Raw genomic sequence first — 15712 nt, forward strand, 5'->3', positions numbered from 1 at the left:
GTTTTTCGTGGATAGACGTGGAGCAAATACATAAAAATCGATTATTTTTCAGCGAAAAGTCATAACCCACCACAGACAGCTAACATTAAGTAAATAATATTGTTCTGAAATAAGATCAGGTAAATTCTCAAGATTGCATGACGAATCCAACTTATTAATTGGTTAATTCGAAGAACACAGAATACATGGTTATATGATGTGGGTGCTAACCAATATTTCTGGGTTTTCCGCCTGGTAGCCGCGTTTTAAGTAGAATCTAGAATCTATGGTAGCGCATTTAAAGTTAACTAACCAGACGGATAATTCAAAATTATTTAGCTTACAAAACTCTTCGTGATTTTGGGGTATAGTCTAGATAAGCATAGATATGTCACAAACTCTGAGAAACAATAACCATAAATGGCAGAAGGAAACTCTTTTTAGATTTTCCTTTTTAGTTTTTCAAATTGTGCATTCAAATAACTACAAAATTGAACAGACCCTACTTTTCAAAAGACCACAGTTGGTAACAAAATGACGGTTACGACAATGAAACTGTCAAAACTTATCGATTACATGTCATTTCATTTCGTTTCTCTTGTTTTGCTAATTATTATTTACGTTTTATCATCATTGAAATTGTGTGCTTGCTTTGGAATCCTGAATCAAATAGAAAGAAAATGTAAGTCAATTTCATTTAATCAACGGGTGTGTGACCTAATTCATAAATTTTTAACGTTAGAAAAAAATATGCTCGCTGTTCTTTTAGGTATTGATTTATTTTGTAGTATACATTGAGAAGGATGTTTCGTTCATCAAAACAATTAAATTTTGATTTAGTCCATCAATTATTTATACTCAAAGTTTGGTAAATGTCGAAATCTTTGCTCCCCATTTCATTCAAAATTTTCCTTTTTTATCAATGCATTTTCCTGTTCGAATTCCATGACCCCATACCAATAACTGTCAATTCATTTCACATTCATTCCCCTCTATTAAAACATTACTTTTACTAAGAAATAATCAAAATCAGATGCACACATATCGACTGAGCTAATTGTTATTATTATTATTGAATTAGTTTCTGATATATTCTTCGACTGTGTTCTCCCGACATAACCGTACGTTATACTATACTTTATACACTGTGAAATGTGCATACATCTAACTACAACAGAGGTCGTGTAAACGCAAATTTTTTCATGATCTCTTGGCATCGAGTTGCATTCAAAATCTATATAACTACCAGCCAATATCGGTTTATTTTCTTCTGTTTTTAGTCCTTTTAATGTTGTCGATGGTTTCACATCTTTCATTATTGTTCTTACACATTCGTTCTTGACTTTAATTGTGCTAGTGCTCTTATTATCGACAATCGACGGTTTATTACACTTGAGTGGAATAAGCTAGTCGTTTCGCAGCTGTACTGATAAACGGACATTTCGTTTGGCATTCAACGTAAATAAATCAAATCAATAGAAGAGAAGTGCATTCGGGTTATACTAAATTGTAAATATTTTGATACTAAAATGTGCAACGACTTCGAATATAATGTGGAATTAATGTGTCTGTATAGTATTATCACATGAGTGAATTTGATTGATGCAAAATAAGAGGCCTTCCAAATGACCACATAGTTCCACCTCAACTCATTTCACTAATGCCTTTGATGTGTGTTGTATACGCTATTATCATGACCGCATCAGATCCATATATGCATTGTATACGATGGCTTTTAATAAATCAATCCGATATCCCATACGTATTCATTAATATCCATTTATAGATCAACTTACTTAACCCCTTTTCGGTTCGTGTACAACAAATCGAATTCATTATTCATTATGACACACATATTGTCAATGTTCTCATCAAACACCCACCACCGTGTACGGTCAAACTATTTGTTAATTGAATTGGTATCATATTTGACGGGTAGTTTTGAAAAGAAGAAGACGTACCTTTTTTGGAACGTGCGGACATTTAACAGTTTAACGCATAAATAACGTTCGGTTTAAAGTTGGAAGTTCAACATTTGTACTACACCTGCTTTCTTGGTTCGGGTTCAATCGATTCGCGCAAGTATTGAGTTTAACAATTTTTAGTAAAGATGAAACAAAAATGTCCACAAATCACGGTCAACCATTTATATAAATTTACTATGTCAAGAAACCCTTTTCATTTGTGCTTGTTAACCTATAAATAGCCCATTTTAATGTTTGTTGTTCTTGGCCCCTGATCAGTGTTCGTTGTATCGCATTTGCAAATAATTTAATTAATGTTTTCAAAACCAATGTTTACAATGCACTCTCTCCGTATGTATTACATACAAAACCGAGTACAATATAAGTACATATAGATGCACTCACGGTACACAAAATATTATTATATGAAAGACGACATGCTGTGCATCAACGTCTCAGGCTAATTTAATTAAATCACTTATCGGAGTTGCATAGTGTTTGTATACAAGAGATGTTTTCGCAAATCACATTTTGTCTGTGTCATTATTAGGTTGCACGACCAATCCCGAGATTGCAACATAAAGTACCTAATTATTGATGTTTTAGTGTATCAAATTGTCGTACACATAGTTGGAACGTGTGTATGTAAACAAAGTTGAATGAAAAACTTTTCACAGTTTGACTGTTTATAAATAATTTGCAGGTGTGTTTTATTCGAAACGGAAAGGAAATACTTATTCATCAAAATTATTAGATCTTTAAAATTAATTGCTTTGATTTCTCCCAATTATTTATTTTTGGTTAATAAATTTAAAATAAAGAAATGGAAATGGATGAAAACGAAAGATGTTGAATTCAATTTCCGCTTCATCAATGAATTACTATACATCACCCACCATTAGGGTGAAGTGATTTGCAGCTTTATTTTTATTGAAATCTGAAGCCCAACTGACCCTAAGAAGTTCTGCAAAGGAATAATTAATATTCATTTTGTTATGATTATCGCATTTGATTTGATACTTTTTGTAACACTTCACAAATTTGAAGTAGTAGAATTTACTTGATCCCGACCTAGCGGCGGGTCAGGTCCCTTGACTGTTAAAATGTATAAGTGGGTGTATAAGGTCTGGAGATCAATCGACGCATGGTCGAATCGCTCGACTTCGATTTAGGTTTCAGATGTTAAAATGTTTTTTATTTGCGACATTTTGATAAGGAGTGATGTTAGGACATGTTTGGTTACATTAGTGATAAATCTTCACGAGCAAGTAATTTTGTTACGTGCAACACTTTCTTTATCTCGTTTCTCAGGGATAGTCGCAAGACCCAAGTTTCTCTGAAACTAAAAATGTGGTACTACCTTCCCATTACGTGTTAGAACATATTTAAAACTATCTTGCTTGTGGTACTAAAAAAATGGAACTGTTCTCACATTCCACACACGCAATGGGAACATAGTACCACATTTTTATAAAATATTAAAAAGTGGAACTATCTTCCCATTGCGTGTGTGGAATGTGGCAACAGTTCCATTTTTTAGTTCACCTTTTTTTGGTAAACTTTTCAAAAAGTTGAACTTTTGTCACACTGCACACACGCAATGGGAAAATAGTTCTACTATTTACAGACGTCTCAAATGCTATAATGGTCCACAATGTTTTCGATTGTTTGAACCCCTCACCTTTAATTATTCTAACGAGTTTAAAAAAAGAGAATTTTGTGTCACGCTTGTCAATTTGTTTATATTTTCTTCACACAAATCAGATAAATTTTGGTAAAACCTAAACTTCTAAATAGTAAAAATGGGTTTTTCTAATAAAGTGAAAAATTCGATTATTTGGGTTGAATACCCCATTGTCTCGTAACAGTTGCTCGACCCAATTCATTCGAAGGTTTTTGGTGGTTTAAGGATTGGTTCACTAAAAATAGACAGATTTTTGTAAATCTATCTATTTTTAGTGACCCATACCGTGAGCCACCAGAATTTATCCAAAATAGACAGATTTTCATACTCGAAGGATTTCAGAAAATCCAATGGGTGATCAAATTTGGCGATAATTATTTCTTCTGCTTTGGGCCAGATTGGTTTAAAATTTCTATGAAAATTAAATTGAAAATCGCCGCAGCCTGATCACCATCTACAACAACTGTCAACAACTATCAAATTTGGTACTTCCTTTGATCTGCGTATTATTTTATAACAGATTCAAATGAAGTTCCTTACTTCATTGGATAAAACGAGCATTTTTCTACATTAACACAACCGGAATTCATCACTCGTTATTATCTTTGCTATCGATAGCAGATGATCAGTCTTTTCTATTCATAAATTTCCAATGATGTCTCTGTTACTGGTTTTATTTAAATATAGAAAGAATTGACTGGATGGGCTCAGCTCAAATTGGCTTACCGAACTTCACTGAAAGAGAGAGGTTTTCATATTTATTAAAGGAAACACAAGGGTTGGTTAAATGAAAGATCGATAGAATCAAGGAAATAATCATCATGTATTAAGTTTGTGTGGTAGCGATGTTGACACGAAACTGTTATTTGTCGTACAAGCGACCCCAAACGCAAATAGGGTATGACCACAAACGGTCACGGAAAGTTGTAATTTTAGACCCATTTTCCTTTGCGTACGTATGGAGAAAATTCCAAAAATTTACATGAAAAGTACGCTTTTGTCAGACCTCTCTCGATTCGGGCCGGACTGGGCCGGACAATAGGCTCTCTCGTGAAATGTAGGAAAAGGCACCTAAAGTGAAGAAAAGGCATAAAAAAAGCTCTGCTGAAAGGCGGCAGTAGCAAATTCAATCAAATTACTAAAGCACACTTGAGATTTTCTAAGTCGTCTCATATGACCAGTCCAGGCCATATAGAGTTTGTATATTCAATTAACAAGTATATTTCAATCAAGCGTCAATTAAGGCACTGAAAACCATTGAGCTCATTTTAAATTCGTAAAGTCGCAAGGGAATTATAAATAAATTGGCAGGTGAACTGCATGTCAAGTCACTTAGTGTAAAAGTTCTTTGCAATGATTCCGCAGTATTATAAGGAAAGAGTTGATTTAATGATCTGAAAAAATGAATGTAAACCAGCATCATCACTTTACGAAACCATTTCTGTTTTTGTGTTCATCACCATTTGCATGGATATCGTTCTGCACATCAAAAAAAAATAATATTTTTTCTCAACTCAGGTTCGAAAACTAAAACTTTCGTTGCCTTTATTGAGAAAAACGATTTATGCAACTCGACGATAAATGATTTTTTACGTACAAGTTGTGTATCGGCTGGCGGCCTCGAGAGATAATCTACACATCTAGTGCTTAAAAAAGCATCTACCGCTCCGTGGCATAAATAACTATTATACAACTCGGTGGCATAAATAACTATTTTTTGTTCCACTCAGTGTTCGTAGCATGACCAAGTTTATATTGAATTGTTTAGACACATTATTTCCACACTCAATTTCGAAAATAATCAATGTGATTACCATACATACATTCATGTAGTAACACGTTATTATTTTCCAGGTAATCAGTGCAACTGCTTCAGGGCAACCACTTGTCCATATCCAAAGCGGACATGCTGGAAGCTAAAATTTATTCCAACTTCTTAAAATCGATAAAGACAAACAAGATTGTTTTCTTAGTCGAAATCTAAGTAATCAAAAAACAATCTCTTGATGAATCTACGCTATACGCGGGATTAGTATACATCAAAGGTTTTCCAAATTTTGTGGAGATTTTTAAACATTTTTTCATTGTTTGCGTTAGTATAGAGCGCATCACCGTCTGAAGCGTATATATCAACAGAAAATATCGAAAATTCAATTTCCAATCAAAAGCGCCGTTTCAACCGAAATGCCAAATAAAATCGAATTTAATTTCTATTAAAAAATAAACTGGAATGTCTCATCACTGGATGAAAATTCGTGCACTTCATTCTAATAATCGCGTGTGGTGTTTGACGGTTCTCCCTGATCCGTTGTAAAATCATGCTATCTTACGACATAGAAAATACGATAAATTCAACGAAAGAAAAGGGCGATGAAATACAAGACATCATCGCCACCATAAACAATGACAATACAAGTTGCGGTGGCGAGGCATCAGCCGCAAGAAAACGATGGAAAATACTGGCCCGAGCCATCAAACGAAATGGGAGAAATTATTCGGATGACAAGAAGGATCGAATTAGTAATGACGAATGTATTGTGTCTGTTCGTCGATTTAATTCGTTCGACCTTGTGCAACAAGATCAAATTTCCACGGAAGACAAAGAAAATCTGCTGGGACATTCGGAAAATTGGTACACATACAAATTAACAGTTAACTCAATCGAATATATGGTCAATATTCATCACATAAACCGTCCAGTCACTGCCGCTGACCTAATGGGTTTTAACTACACCGGTAACGTGTGCGTGTGGCCATCCGAAGAAGCTTTAGCTTATTATTGTATGTCCAACGTGGAAAGCTTTAATCGAAAGACCATCATCGAATTGGGTGGTGGAATGACATGTTTAGCAGGTTTGCTAATTGCCAAATATGCTAAGCCCCATGGAGTTCATTTGACCGATGGAAATGCGTTGGCAGTTGAAAATGTAAAACGAACGTGTCGCTTGAATGACATCAACAATTGTTACATTAAATGTTCCGTCTTGAAGTGGGAGCAGATATCGTCGTGTCGCTTCGAAAACGAAAAGTTCGATTACATCTTGTGTGCGGACTGTTTGTTTTTCGATGAGGCCCGTTCGGCGTTAGTGGATGCGATCTGGCATTTCCTGTCCGATTCCGGAGTTTGTTTAGTAATGGCGCCGAGACGTGGCCAAACATTCGATTTGTTTCTAGAGTGTGCGACACAAAAGGGATTGATTTGTAATGTAATCGCGCGATACGACGAGCGTATATGGGAACGGCATTTGGAATTGAAGAAGTCGAATTTTTACGAGGAGAATATTCACTATCCGATTTTAGTTCAACTGACCAAGTCGAAATAATTAAAATCCTTGAACGTACCTAATGGAAATATTTCAATTTTATCAATAAATGAAAATATCTGCGTACTTGTTAACAGTGTCCTAGACTAAATTGTAGATTAAAATATGAAACAAACGAATGAGACCAAAACTATGGAACAAAGCTTTAAAAAATGGAAACAATTTACATTGTTTGTTGTGTAGAACTAAATGTAGAAAAGTATAGAAATACATTTGATGTAACACTAAAAATCCCTTAGACTAACTAGACAGCACTCTTTCCAATTACTAGTTTAATGTAACTTTCCCTTATCATTATACTTTAAAATATTATCGAACTAATTGACTAGGTCTGATGAGAAAGAATTAATTTCATTTTGGATTCGAACCTATGTTGGAAATTCTTTCATGTAATGGCTGAATAAACCAAACTTCTTATCTCTTTTTAATGCACTTACTTTCACTTCTTCAACTTCCACACTTTTCTCTTAATTGCACCTCTTAAAACTGAGAACCTTTTGAACAGCGAATGCAAAACGTTTACATCAACCTGTCACATACGGCTATTCATCTGTTATCGATAACGATGAAAAAATAATGACCCGCTCTGGGTAGTATACAAAGTTCTTTCAGAACCTTGGTAGTATGCTCCCTTTATATGGTAAAATTCGTGTCAAAAAAATTGAAGTACAAGATTTCAAATCAACCGATCAAAAATACTTTGATTGGTGGAAGTTATCCGATAATAATACTGGTCATATGCTTGCCGTCGTAAGCAAACTGCACTGTACATGAATGAATTTGGTTAATAAAAATGTTGAAAATTGCTTGCCGTCTGTGACAGGTTAAGTACCAAAATTTTTCGTACGATTTTTTTCAGTTAGAGAATGGTAGTTAGGCGCTTTAGACACCAAATGACTTCATGCATCGCATTGAAAAGTTTGTATTTTAAAGAAAATATTACGAAAGGTTGCATTGATCTTACGTACAGAATGGAGGAGTGCCGAACCAAAAACACTCCTCGAAAATTGTTCTTTTCATATTTCAAGAACATACGTTTGACGCCCTCAGCATGTAAAATCCATTACAAAAGTAGGGATAAAACGATGAAAAGTCTCGTTTCCGTGTGTTTATTGACCTCGGCTTCACCTCAGATCAACAAAATTCACATGAAAACTATGTAATTGTTATTTGTTTACCGAGGGGCGAGGGGTTCCAGCAATGTTGAAACTAAGATGTTGAAAAATTCAGAGGTGAACACAACGTTTTTCATGCGTGTATGTTGTGTTTTGCTTCTACACAAAACGAAAATATCGATTCGCCATATTATTTTCAAAACATAAATAATATGACATTTCGAATGAGAAAAGTCCTGTTTTGTCCACACAGTCGTCAAGAAAACACAATTGAGGGGAGAAAGTGCAAGACAATACAACGTTCCTATGAAAAACTCTTGCTCACCCCATGAGATAAACACGAGTTAGAAAATGAAAAAATTCTGACTTGAAATGTCATAAGTGTTAACCAAATCCATAACATTAATCGGGAGAAAATTTGAAATTCACGTTTTCTTGTGTTAATCGACCTCGGCTTCGCCGAAAAATTTCCCTTGAATTCTCTTAAATTACAATTTAAATGTTGATCTTCTCGGACAAAACAAATCACTGTTTTCGTTGATTTTGGACATTAAAAAAAACGGAAAAGGATGGAAGACTATGACCTGACTGTTCTGAACTGCGGTATAAGTATAAGCAAACTGAAAAAAGTTACGCACAATTTTGGTACTCTCAAAGTTAAACAATTTTGAATCAAAAATTCACTTCACTGCTGACGCTGTTTGAAAGCATAAGATATATATATATATAACTTCGAGACCTTTCAAATTCTAAGAAAATATTAGAAATTCTGTAAACATAAAACTTTAAATCTCAACAATAAAATATTTCTATAAATGGAAAAATAAAATAAAATTTTGATGCAAAATATTATAAATGAACCTTACGACGATTGAATAAATAGTTGAAATTGAAAATTGCTCAAATGATTTGAATATAAACATTTTATTAATAGAATAATATTTAACAAAGCAAAAGATTCAAATAAATTTATTTAAAATAAACCGAATAAAAATTTCAACATAATTATTGGCTGTGATTGCTCAAAATTTGTCGAAAATTTTAAGATAGAAATTTATGTTTAACATGAAATATAAATATTTTGTTATAATTATCAAATTCCCTTAATCCATTCCTGTTAAACTGGATATTAGTTTTAGTAGATGCGGGGAAACAATTGGTTTGCACATAAATTGGTTTTTTATTTTCAATTAATGTTTGACACCTTAGATGAAGGTGAGAGCTACGATAAATAGAAATTGGAATATAGATGTGCACCGTTAAAGTCTGACATATCTGTGTCACTTCCCTCTTGTCAAATGACAAAATGGGCATGCAGCTTGTAAAACGCACGCCAGATTTTCCATATTGTTCGAAATTATTTCTTCAAATTTCCTACCTATATTCAAACCAATCGATTCCCGCAGCTCCTCTGAATTTTATTAAAATATGATACGCTTTGAAGACAGCGAAAAAATAATAATGAGAAGTAGCAGACAATGTTCATAAGGTGTAACAATAATGTATTTAGATTAGGGTACCCTACGAAGGTGCACCAGTCCAGTCACCGTCTAGGATTTAAAATCATTTTTGATAATAGAAGAAATGTTCGCACATGTTTCGTTCTCTTTATACTGATTTTATGATTTGATGTTTCATTTAGCATTTTATCAAACGAAATATGGAGACGAATACTTCTCAAGTAAGTCTCAGAACTGGAAAATGTTCAGGTGTTGGATAGTGAACGACAAGGTTATCAGTGGCTTTCCGGTGCATAATGGCTAAACGTTCCATATGGAGTCTAAGACTGTAAACAGGACGAGTTTGGGAAACCTCGATTTGAACCTGATGTGTCCTTAGTTTTAGCCTTATTACCTACGATAACAGATGTGAGTCAGACAGCCATTGATACCGAAAAAATCCACTACAGCACTTCTTATAAGACGATAAGATATGATATAAGACGATTGAAAATTTATTTTCCAATATCTGAACTTAACACGTCCCAAGCCCAATTTTGATCAGTTTAACCAGTTTTCATACCCACCAATACAATGTTCCATTTAATTCAATCAAGAAATAAATGAAACTATTTTCAATTAATTGTACAAATGTACATCGTTAACATTGTTATCACCTGTTGAACATGCAAGGCGCAGTTGTTGAATTCAACAACATTGTATCTAACCTACTAGGCAGATAGTTAGTCTAAACTTAAAATTATTCCAAAAACTATCGTAATTGTTAATTACTTACTGATATTGTTAAAAATGTAAATTTTTTCAGTTTCAATAAACGATTCATTTCCAGTTTACCAAAAAATGCCTTTAAATTGTGGCACATATTTTGCTTCGTTCTTAAGATTCCGAAGAGTTAGCTTGGCCTTTAAAAAAAGCCAGTGTGCAACAATGACTCTACGAGTCTTGAATCCTTTCAATCCCCTTTTGAATACTTGATGACCATACGAATCAGCGACCTTCTCAATGTGGTAGTGGTACTTACAAATCAATTTGCAGTATTTCCGAGTTGTTAAATTTGAAGAAATCTTTTACTTTCAGGGCCGACTACTGGGTGTCGAATGATCGCAAATTTTGCGATTTCTGCAAATGTTGGATAGCTGATAATAAGCCGGTATTTTGAATTGAATAGCTTTAACTGTCAGCCCATTGAATACCATCCTCTTTGCAGAGCATATCTTTTCATGAGGGAGGCAAGCGTCACAAGGCTAATGTGGCTAAGCGTATTTCGGAGCTTGGAAAACAAAGTGTCAAAGATGAAAGAGCTAAACAGAAGGTTGACCAGCAGATTCGTCAAATGGAAGACGCTGCAATGAGAGCGTACGGTAAGGAATTTTTCAGCGAGTCTTCGACAGGAACAATAAAATGTTTCTTTTAGCTTCTGATATAAGCCGCGGCGCTGATATGACATCGCAGGCCATAAGAGCATTTACAGCTCTACAGGAGTCTGCTGCTGAGACTACAGTTAAAACTCACAGTCAAACACCAGGCCCGTCATCATTGCCAACTAGAGCAATTGATCCTTTAATGCCACCGATCGATGTTCTGGAAGAAGAAGAACAGGAGAAGAGAGAACGTATGAAGAAAAGGGGAGACACATGGGAAAATGAAGCGGAACCTGTACAATCTATGTGGTGTGAGGCGAAAAGTGACGAAGGTCACACATATTACTGGAACGTAAAGAGTGGAGGTTCGATTAAATTGCATCATTTTTCTTCCCTTAACATTTTTTAAACTAATTTCGTTCAACCACAGATACAACATGGAACGTGCCTAAGGAAGGTTATATGACACTGGAGGAGTACAATCGCCTTAATACATTGGCAGAAGCTCAACAACAACTGAAATTGCACAAGGAGTCAATGTTTATGAGGGGAAATGCAGATGAAATTGTTGCCAAGTACGACCCTCATCCCATCCCAGATTTTCATTCCATTAAAAACGAGATTTTTTCTTCCAGATTTCACCGAGAAAAACTCAAGGAACGTCGTGCGAAACCGACACCAACCGAAATCGCTAAAGTTGAAGAAGAGAAGGAACAGTACAAAACATATGAAGACCCCGACTGGTCAGCAAAACCATTAGGCGCATGGACGACTGTAAGTCAAACAGAACCGAAGCCCGTAGATTTGCAATTGCCGGAGCCGACACACAATTACGTCTATGTACCGGCTGCTCACGTTCAACCGGAGGCACCGATTCGGAAATTCAAAGAGAAAACAATCAGCTCACTTCCAGTCGATGACGAAACAGCGGACACGCCAAACACATTTAAGAAACGAAAGACAGCAATCAAACGTAATGTTCGACAGAGAATTGATGATGAATAAAATGGAAAATTTACAAAGAAGAAACAGAATTTTTCGTTAGTAATAATGGGCAAGGAACCCGACCTTTGGTAATAGTTCTTCCATTGAAACCATATCCGGTTGACACGCTTAGCAGGTAAAGTGAAAATTGAATTCTGAAAGGGTTATCACGACTTTAACGGAACTGAACTAAGATTCGAAAAAACAAGTTTGTTTTCTGGAGGTTACACAATGTCGAAACCGTTTTCCGATATTTTCTCCAACATCTTAAAAGTATGATTTTCACCACGGCAGAGTAAAATGTACCATTTCCATACACAAAGACTAATGTAATATCTATGTACACCACACTACACATTCAATCGCACACACTTTCCAACATAGGAGCGTTGGAAGTAAATATCATTTTGTCTGAACCCGTGGCTTTGGCGCTAGAGCTCTCGACTCATAATCGAGTGGTCCCGTGTACTCTGTCGTAATTTCACACTTGTCGCACATCAACAATTTAAGTACTTCAATTTGATCTAATATTTTCAAGAAATCAACGTCAAATCTTTTACTTCAATTTGTTCAACATATTTTTTAACCACAAAAGTCCGCATTATTCACAGTTTGTCGTCTGAAGTTATCATCGATAATCGTTCTACGATTAACGAAAGAACCTGCATCACTCTCACCAAACATCCATTTGAGAAGATTAATGTAAGTCAAATGAAAAGAGAATCGAAAACACGTCACGTGGAAAATACCAAAATTTTTCACGAAAATATTCGAACAACAACGCCGAACAACAGCAACAGATGAGAAACAGATCAAAGAGAAACTATCGAAAGGAAAATTAGTTTAGTGTAAACAAAAGTGTATTGGTTGCGTGTGCTGATTACCTTAAACTCTATGCGTAGAAATTTTTTCCAAATAAAATGAAATCCACTTCGTGTGAAATTTCTTTTCCTAATAATCCATCGGGAGTTTTTTACAGTGGTCAAATGCTCAATGGTCTTGTTGCACTGAATTTAATTAAACCGAAAACGGTCAAAGGTTCGTAATTAGGTCACCAAAATTTTTGGAAATGGAGAAAACAGAAAATGACCTTAAGACGATAAAATAGGATCGTACCTACAAGCCGAATTCTTTTTTTTTAGGAATTTATGTGAAAATTATTGGCCGCGCTTATTGTCGATGGACGTCAGGTTCTGGACATCACTGTAAATCTCATTTCGGCGAAGAATTCTACTTAAATGAAAAAACATATTTTGTCGGTGATGACGATGGTATGTTTGTTTATTGGTTGTAAGCGATGTCGTAACATCGATCTTACGATTGATCATAAATTAAGTTTTCGTAAGAAGGAAATCAAATTCTAGTTTAACGTTGGCAATGGACTTTAGTTCTATGAGTGGGCGCTAAAAGTATTCTCCAGTGTCTTAACTATTACGTGTAGGATTCAACACAAAATGTTTCAGATAATTTCTACATCTGATTGTAGGTGAAGTAATTCTAGCACCCAACCAATACAACTACACATTCAGCTGTGTGCTACCAATATCTCTGCCCACATCGGTCGAAGGAAACATTGGATACATTCGCTACAGTGTTGCCGTACACATAGACAAACCCTTGTGGCCACATCAACGATTCCAGGAATGCTTTACCGTAATTAAGGCATTGAATCTGAACGATGAAATTATGCTGCGCGTAAACGAATTACGAAACCAATCTGTGCATTTCCGATGATTTTACATTTGACTTTTCCACAGTGTCCGCTTGTGAAAGAAGAACGGAATACATTTTTCACTTGTTGCTCAATATTTTGCTGTAAATCTGGTTCGCTAGTTCTAAGGGGGAGTGTTCCCGTCCGTGGCTATGTACCGGGACAAACGATAGATATCCTTTTAGAAATAAATAATCGCAGTGCTCAGTCCGTTCATAATTTTTTCATTCAATTCGTAAAGGTGAGAAAGCGACTGAGAGTAAAGAACAAATTTTAATTCTATCTCTTCCAGTACATACAGTATTACACGCACGCAAACAGTACAAATACGAAATGTGATAAGACGATAATAAAGAGTACCACCTGCAGTGGCTGCCCGAGAAATCAAACGAAAACTTATGTCCTATCCATAACAGTTCCGTCAGTGCCACCAACCGAGTCAACCAGTAATATTGTTAGAGTCAGCTACAGATTACAAGTTAATTGCTTAAATCGAAACATGTTAAAACAACTCGACTGAACTGACGCTCTTTTGTATTAGATTCAAGGATCTGTTGGATGTTTTCACGAGGATCCAGTTTTAGTTTTTCCGCTAAAAATTGGAACATATCCGATTCTGCTTTGCGATTCATCCCAACCACCGACTGAGTCTACGACGGAAAATTATGCAAACCAATTCGAATCGACAACATTACTAAAGAGTGCTGCAAGTCCAAATGTGCCAACTGAAAATATTGATAGCATAGGTAGGGATTACATTCGTACTCAGCGAAAGCGCAAGGCTTTTATCTGTGGTGAAAAATTAAATCGTTTATCTACTCCGCCAATACAACACTTAACCAAATTAAATCGTTTTGTTCACACAGATCCCCCAACATATGAAGAAGCAATTTCCGGTAGTGTAGAAACGGGATTTAGACCATCGTATCCAGTTTTTCGACGATCGCCTTCGTATGCAGTAAAGCCGGAATCCTAAGTATTCGGTTCAGATCAAACAGATCTGAATCTTCTAAATTTTGTTGTTCGTTACAGTTTCAGTTTACTAAAACGTTCCTATATGTGAAATGTGAAAATTAACATTTGAAATGGACGTGAAACTGTTCGACTCATGTTGATTGGGTTTCTTTGGCTTTAGAATATATTCGAAGAGAAAACCAAATGAGATACACTTAAAATGAAAATGAAAAGAGAGATAAATATAGATCATCTTCACTAATCTTGAATCACGATGCGGTACTTTCAGACGTAACCTCACTTAAGTTTCGTTAAACGTTTCGTTCATTCAATAATTTGTATGAGATTTTTTTAAACATGGATGGCATTTCAAACGGCCTTGAAGAATATCTATAAAGTATTTATGAGCCGAAATTCAATGAAAAACAATCTCACACACACCACTGACAAAAATGTAATTTTTCACAATTTTTTCTTTTTTTAAACATTACAATCATACTTGCTTCATGTCGACGCACTTCAAGCATGAGTGGTACTCTAAATAGGGTACTGAAACTGGACAGTGTATCGAACAAATTTTGACACTGTGCAAAAATTCGGACAATCTTTTCATACAAAATAGTACTCTATTTGGCAGCTGTCATTAATGTCACTTTTGCTTGAAGTGCAGTATACAGTGACATTTTATGAATGAAATCGTCAACATACGGTACTTTCAGACGTAACCTCACTTAAGTTTCGTTAAATGTTTCGTTCATTCATTAATTTGTATGAGATTTTTTTTGACGTGGATGGCATTTCTTGACGTGGATGGCATTTCTTGACGTGGATGGCATTTCAAGCGGCCTTGAAGATGATCTATACAATTTAATGTGTTGCAGACTGAAAAGTCTATACACCAATTCTGATTGCAAATCATCCAATTCACACCGTAAGTGTGCCTAAAATTTGAATTTCAAGTGAACGAGTCGATGAGAAAGTGAGCCGAAAAATACATTTCAACGCTTCCCAGAAATCAGAAATTTTTATGGAACCTTGTTCAGGGCTCCGAAGCTGACTAATAATATCCAAAAATATCAGACGTGCATCGAAATGCTCAGTTAAAATTCATTCAACCGCACCGTGTTCATTGTATGAAAATAGCGCTGCGTTAAAAATACTTGCGTGAGTAAGATTT

The 15712-nt window shown here is 35.3% G+C and overlaps 3 protein-coding genes across 3 annotated transcripts; all 3 read left to right on the top strand.

The window, feature by feature from the left end:
* The first annotated feature begins 549 nt into the window (after window positions 1-549).
* Window positions 550-11920, top strand: LOC119066218 (WW domain-binding protein 4). Its single transcript, XM_037168541.1, has 6 exons — window positions 550-661; window positions 10603-10675; window positions 10733-10886; window positions 10940-11251; window positions 11317-11461; window positions 11522-11920. Coding segments are annotated over exons 1-6 (1056 nt in total). The 5' UTR covers window positions 550-659; the 3' UTR covers window positions 11892-11920.
* On the top strand, window positions 1255-7754 carry LOC119066220 (calmodulin-lysine N-methyltransferase). The gene is made up of 2 exons (XM_037168544.1): window positions 1255-1488; window positions 5482-7754. The coding sequence occupies exon 2, from the start codon at window positions 5946-5948 to the stop codon at window positions 6948-6950; it is 1005 nt and encodes a 334-aa protein (XP_037024439.1). The 5' UTR covers window positions 1255-1488; window positions 5482-5945; the 3' UTR covers window positions 6951-7754.
* A 774-nt stretch (window positions 11921-12694) lies between the features above and the next one.
* On the top strand, window positions 12695-14557 carry LOC119066034 (arrestin domain-containing protein 17-like). The gene is made up of 7 exons (XM_037168252.1): window positions 12695-12908; window positions 13013-13141; window positions 13339-13565; window positions 13628-13822; window positions 13874-14059; window positions 14123-14327; window positions 14448-14557. The coding sequence occupies exons 1-7, from the start codon at window positions 12791-12793 to the stop codon at window positions 14555-14557; spliced, it is 1170 nt and encodes a 389-aa protein (XP_037024147.1). The 5' UTR covers window positions 12695-12790.
* The last annotated feature ends 1155 nt before the right edge of the window (window positions 14558-15712 follow it).

This window comes from Bradysia coprophila, chromosome IV, assembly GCF_014529535.1.
Source record: "Bradysia coprophila strain Holo2 chromosome IV, BU_Bcop_v1, whole genome shotgun sequence".
Classification (NCBI taxonomy): domain Eukaryota; kingdom Metazoa; phylum Arthropoda; class Insecta; order Diptera; family Sciaridae; genus Bradysia; species Bradysia coprophila.